This window comes from Propithecus coquereli, unplaced genomic scaffold (assembly GCF_000956105.1).
Source record: "Propithecus coquereli isolate 6110/MARCELLA unplaced genomic scaffold, Pcoq_1.0 Scaffold477, whole genome shotgun sequence".
In the NCBI taxonomy this organism is placed as follows: domain Eukaryota; kingdom Metazoa; phylum Chordata; class Mammalia; order Primates; family Indriidae; genus Propithecus; species Propithecus coquereli.
Genome location: NW_012150585.1, coordinates 1,497,472 through 1,503,767, shown reverse-complemented (window position 1 = coordinate 1,503,767; position 6,296 = coordinate 1,497,472). Strand labels below are relative to the sequence as shown.

General features: G+C 34.2%; 1 protein-coding gene across 1 annotated transcript in view; it reads right to left on the bottom strand.

The window, feature by feature from the left end:
- CBL (Cbl proto-oncogene, E3 ubiquitin protein ligase) overlaps positions 1 to 4,838 on the bottom strand; it is a 32,005-nt gene extending 27,167 nt beyond the window's left edge. The window contains exons 1-4 of the mRNA XM_012655462.1: positions 4,698 to 4,838; positions 2,665 to 2,821; positions 1,715 to 1,836; positions 1,241 to 1,378 (exon numbers count right to left, since the gene is read on the bottom strand). Of these exons, the coding sequence (XP_012510916.1) occupies positions 1,241 to 1,378; positions 1,715 to 1,836; positions 2,665 to 2,821; positions 4,698 to 4,807 (527 nt within the window). The 5' untranslated portion in view covers positions 4,808 to 4,838. The remainder of the gene's footprint in view (positions 1 to 1,240; positions 1,379 to 1,714; positions 1,837 to 2,664; positions 2,822 to 4,697) is intronic.
- Between the last annotated feature and the right edge of the window lie 1,458 nt (positions 4,839 to 6,296).

Genomic DNA, 6,296 nt, shown 5'->3' with positions numbered 1-6,296 from the left:
GGCTAATTTTTTCTATGTATTTTTAGTTGTTCAATTAATTTCTTTCTATTTTTAGTAGAGACAGGGTCTCGCTCTTGCTCAGGTTGGTTTTGAACTCCGAGCTCAAACAATCCGCCCGCCTCGGCCTCCCAGAGAGCTAGGATTACAGGCGTGAGCCACCGCGCCCGGCCCAGGCTCTATCTTTTAATCAAGGGGTTAGCAAACTTATTCTATGAAGAAACAGTAAATAGTTTAGACTTTGTAGGCCACGTAAGTCCATGTTACATATTCTTCTCTGGTTGTTGTTTTTAAAAACCCTCAGGAAAAACTATCTTGGTTTGCAGACTGTAGCAAAACAGCTGGCCCATGGGCTATAGTTTGCCAATCCCTATTTTAACCAATGGATGGCCTCAAGATATAAAGTCTTAATTTAAACTGCATTTGCTTTTTACCAAAGACCTGAAATACCTTTGTTTATAGGTTTAATAAAATGAGAGACGCCAATTTAAAAGTACTGCAACAAGATATAAGTTAAGCCAATGAGATCATCTACCAGGGAGACCTGCAGTTTGTAGCATCAGACTGCTCTGACATTAGGGGCAGCACCTCTTTCAGATCCAATGCTACTACTATAGAAGATGATGCATAATGAAAAATGGATTCTCCTAACCACTTTAAAACAAAAGCTAGTTTTCTGCTACTTGGTCAACTGTTAATAGTTTTAGTGCTTACCAACTGATAATCAATTTGAATCCCCAAAGGAATAGCAATTCTGGAATAAATAAGGAATTAATCATAAATATTAGCATAGGTTACAAAAGTCCAAAGCCTGAAGAAATGGCTGCTGAACAAAAATGAAGTGAGGGTGAGAGTGGATGAAGGCCACGGAGGCCTGCTGTCACTAGGAACATCTTATCACTCTAGTGTTGGCTAGTTAAATAACTGGTCAAATTTCCTGCCAATTGGTAATGTTTTAAAATCTAATATAGACTTGAAAGTGAGTTAATATTTGGAAAAGGAGAAAAATAAAGTTTACCTATTTTCTCTATTGAAGTAGTAGAGAAAAACGAGTTCATTCACAGAATTCCTATCAGATAAAAACAAAAGTCCTACAAGACCTGAAGGTCAAATCAAAATAACCTGTTAATATGTTTCCTGAACCTTAATCTGTAGAAGAAACCTGGAATAAAATCATTAATGATGAAGTTTAACAGCCCCTGAGTTCCGAGACTCTAGCAAATGATAAGCAGTAGGTACTCACAAGCCTTCCCTGAAGCCATCTATCAGTGCTTGGAAAAGAGGTTTATTGTGAGGGATTGTCTGAAGAATGTTCCCATCAGCAGTAACATACCCAATAGCCCACTGACCCAGGCGAGTACAGCTCAGCCGGAAGATGTAACTATGAACAGAGATAAAACAGAAGGTTTAATGGATACGTTGGTATTAGGGTAGAAGGCAAGACAGAGATAAAAATCAAAAGGACCATCAAGAATAACTTCTTCAATGACTCCAGACCAGGAACAAAGGACACATAAACCCAATCTTAAGTGGCTTAAAAGCATTTATCGAATCATAAGGTTTGAATAAGTCAATTCCTCTAATAAACAGACACCAATCCTATTGCAGAATCCTGGCCACTGGGAAACTAATAAGAAACCATGTTTCTTCTATAGCAGAAGAAGTCACAAGAGAATAAAATTCCGGAGAAGAAGCATCGTTGCTTCATGGTACTGACCTGCCAGGTTTGTGAATGAATTTCTGGAGTCGAGCTTTCACTTCATCATACGTCAGAAAAGCCATGTAACCAGGATGAGTTACAGCAAGGCTGTTCCAATTCCTGAGCAAAGAGGACCAGGGCTAAAGAAACAAGAGATCAACCACAGGCCATTTAGCTCAAGACATATAACCAGCCTCAGAGCAATGAAGAACAAAAGAAAAACCAACTCCAATTCTCAATTCATTGTCACAATTCTTAATTATATTGTTACTCTCAGGGAAGACAAACATGTTTGGGAAATAAAAACTTTAAAAAGCTAGGAAGAAAAGAATATATACTTACAGGGAGAAACTTAACTATATAAAATGAAATTCTAGAAATTGTAAAGCAACTTAACTATATATAAAATGAAATTCTAGAAATTGTAAAGCAGCTCTAACAGTAGTGAGGCAGAAAAACAAACAGAAAAATAGGACAGGGCCTACGTGTGCATGCAGCTAGTAAGTTCCAAACAAATGTTTATTCAAGTTGACATACACATTAGAGAAAGCATTATTTTTAGAGAAAGGAAAATGATTTCTTTTTGACACAACAATATACTGCAATATTAACAGTGAAGAATTTCCATACAATAGGAGAAATAAGTGGGAAACATACACGAATGTCCAATACCAGAAAACTGATACAATATATTATATCAATTTTTTGGCCAGTCTACAAACATTAAAATGATGCAAAATAAGAATATTCAATGACAAAGAAAGAAGTGAGGAGAAGAAAGCAGGTTGTAGAGTCATTTTTAATATATATATAATATAGGGTAGTTTTAATCTTTTTTTGCTTATAGTTTCTAAAATGAATTAAAATACTTTTATAATACACAAAACTCCAAGTATTTTTTTTAAATAAAAGCTTTCTCTTTAGAAAAGTAGCAGTAAACAGTTTAGTCAACTTTTTTAGTATCCTACCTGAAAGAGTCGTGTAAAGATGTCAAATTCGAAAACAGAAATATAATCATTGCAGGTTAAATCAATAGTGGATTTCAGGGCCATGGCCTCTAGCCCAGAACTGATGGGATGTACTTCATGTAGGGCCTGTCGAAAGCTCTTCCAAGGGACAATTGTCCTGAGGTGGGGGTGGAGAGAAGGCACAAAGTGAGATAAGAGAGATAATTCCAGGCACTGCTATAACCAAGGAAAAGGAAGAGAGTCACATTAAGCTCTCAATATCAATTTCAATTCACTTAAAGAAGGGCTGAGCTGTATTTTGGTTGAGAATATAAAGAAAAGAGTAAGGGATATATTTCTTAACTTTCTAATGAGTAAATTACTAACATAGAAGTCTTTTCCCACTGTTCTTTGGCAGAATGTCCCATATTATCCTCTTTCTAACCTTTCTTCAGACATTTGTTCTTTCAAAGAAGCATGGAAAAGGGAGATGAGATTATCCTTTTTATATAATAAATGTGACCTGTGGCCAGACTTCTACTATCTAACAGCTTGTATTTAAACCAGCTTTTTTTTAGATGGGGGTCTCGCTGTGTTGTCCAGGGTGCAGTGCAGTTCACGGGTGTGATCATAGCTCACTGCAACCTCGAACCCCTGGACTCAAGAGATCCTCCTACCTCAGCATCCCAAGCAGCTGCGACTCCAGGTGTGAGCAACCATGCTTGGTTAAGCTAATTTTTTTGAAGCTTGAAAAACATTCCTTGTTCTTTAAGGAACCTATGCTACCAAGGCAGACAAGAGGAAACAGGATTAAGGTACAGGAAGAACAGAGTTCTGATAGAGATGAAGAAGAAATTATTTAAAGTAGGAGTCTTTAAACCCCAGATAAGGTCAGCAAGAAGTATTATGGAATTTCTGTTTCTCAAGATCTTTAAAATAAATACAATCTCTTTACCTTTAGAAAGATTACATATTCACCTGCCTGAAAAATAAGAGATTAAGTGATGTCTTGAAGTTTTTTCTAATGTAGTTAAAGGTATAAAGTTAAACTTATTCTCATCTTCCTCAATTAGGTTTTTAAAATTGCTATTTAGTCTTTATTTTATGTACAAAACATGATTTAAAAAAATAAAGGCCTTTAAAGTTAGACTTACATTAGAATTTGTATATTCAACTGAAAAGTTTTATATTTGACTGAAAAGAACCTTTTCAGTTCTTTGACCCAAGATTCTAGAGGATATGAAAGAACATTTACATTTACGCTTAAAAACATAAGCCTGCCTCATAAATCTGCCTATATGATATATAAAAGACAACATAACAGAATGGAAAGACAAGCCACAGACTGGGAGAAAATATCTGTAATGTAAGTAACAAACAAAGAATTAGAAAAGGACAAACAACTCACTAGGGAAATGGATAAGTCAGGCATAGGAACAGGTAAGTCAGAATAAGAATCTTGACTGGTCATAAATGTGAAAAGATGCTCAGCCTGCCTTGTCATGAGAGAATATAAAGCAAAATGACACCCATTCGCATTAGCAGTATTGGCAAAATCATGGAGCTACTGAAACTCTTGTATCCTACTTAGAGGAGTATAAACTGGTACAACCATTTTGGAAAACAATTAAGCAATACTTATAGCAAAGTAAAAGATGTGAAATCCTTCAGCAATTCCACTCCTAGGTATGTAACTAAGGAGAAATTCTTGCATATGAAGACAACTAAGATATTGTTCACAGTAGCACTGTTTGTGGCAGCAAATAATCTGAAATGTAAATGTCCATTAACAGGAGAATAGATGGGGAGAGAAAGGAAAGAGTATTCAGTCAAAGAGCATGAGTTTCAACTGAATCTGCAAAGCTTTATTTCTTTAAAAAAAAAACGAGTAGGGCAAAAAATGTTAATTTTACCAAAGCTAGGAAATTCGTACAATATATATTCATTATTTTTCTCAAAGTTTTCCCATGTTATATTTCATTAATAACTAAACAAAAAGCTCACAACATAAGCTTCAGTTTTCCATAGTTCATATTCATTATTTTGAGACTTACTTTTCTCCAAAAGCTTTTCTCCAAAATTCCGCAGCATCTGCTTTAGTAATCCGAAATGTGTCTCCTTGAAAGAGTCCACTTGGAAAGATTCCTTTTAGTTCTGCCAGCATGTGGCTGAAGATCAGGGATAGTTTGGTTAGGTTTCGCCTACAAATGATCAGAGATGGCAATAATTAAACAAACATATAAATGTATTTTTATTTTAAATGCATCAAATTCACCATTCAAGATGTCTAATATGAACATTAAAATACATTTGTGGAAAGAACCTCTTCAAACATACTTTCTGGTCAGTATTATTCAAAGATATGTATATATTTTTGTAGAACTGGGGACGAAGAGAGAAAGGAATGTGCTGTTGACAATATTACATACTCTGTGATGTAATATTCTTTGTTTAGAGAAAATCTTCAGAAACTGTTTTGCTCTAACAGCATATGAAAGATGCAAATATAATGGAAGAAATACTGTTGCATTCACCAGGTCAACTCCTATCTCTTCCGTTTGAATAGATGTTATGTGTAAATAAGAAACAATTGTTTACAGTCATATATTTAAAGCTTTTAATCTTAAATTAATAAGGCCTAATAACTAAGCATAACTAACATGACCAAATCTACCCTTTTAGGATAACAGATTAGAGAATTCAACAAATAAATAAGCATTAGAACTTGTACACTGCTATAACCACTCAACTGCAAAAGATATAAAATGTTAGCAAAATATTAATATATTACTTCCAGCTTTGCATAAGCTATTTTGCATTTTTAAAAATATATATTTATCATATAATTTATCCCAATTAAAGATAAATTAAAATTCCCAATAAAAAGAGCTATTTAACTATCCAGACCTAACAAATGTTTTCACTAAATCAGACCTCAAAGAGGTAAATTTTACCCAAGCGATTCCTCTTCCTTTACCAAAAATGAAACGCTAACATCCAAACCACATAAAACTTTCTCTAAGTGTGTATGTTACTACCGGTTTTCAACAATTAGTTAACTTAGTTCTAACAATCTGTTTAATGGATGCTGATTATAAAGATGCCACACAGTATCAATTTAACACACCAGATGATGTCTCTACTTTTTGCTATGTACTTTGATCAGATTATCTTTAATGCTATTGTCACCCAAAATAGGATATACACACTTTAGATACTGTTATACACTAAACCAGCTACAGATTACACTTGCCTATGTTCCCTTGCCCCAATAATTTGTATATATGTATCCAGAAGTCTTCTTGTCATACAAATGGACAATAAAATTTCAAGTCAAACCATTATCAATTATTATCTAAAAATCCTCCTTAATAAAGAAAGATTTTTCTTTTTTTATGCTATACTAAAGGGTCACCATTAATATCTTAGATTAAATGCAGCATCAAATTAACCAAGTTTCTCCACCTCTGACTTTTTTGTAAACTGCTGCTAAAATCTTTCTAAATTAGCTTTTCAACACATCAGCTTCAGTTATTTGGTATTTGTCTTCTTTCACTTATAGCAAGCTATTGCCATTCTAGTTTCCTGTTTGATTTCTAAAGGCACCTACAAAAGTAATAAATATTAATATTCTTTGAAGACAGTTTAAAATA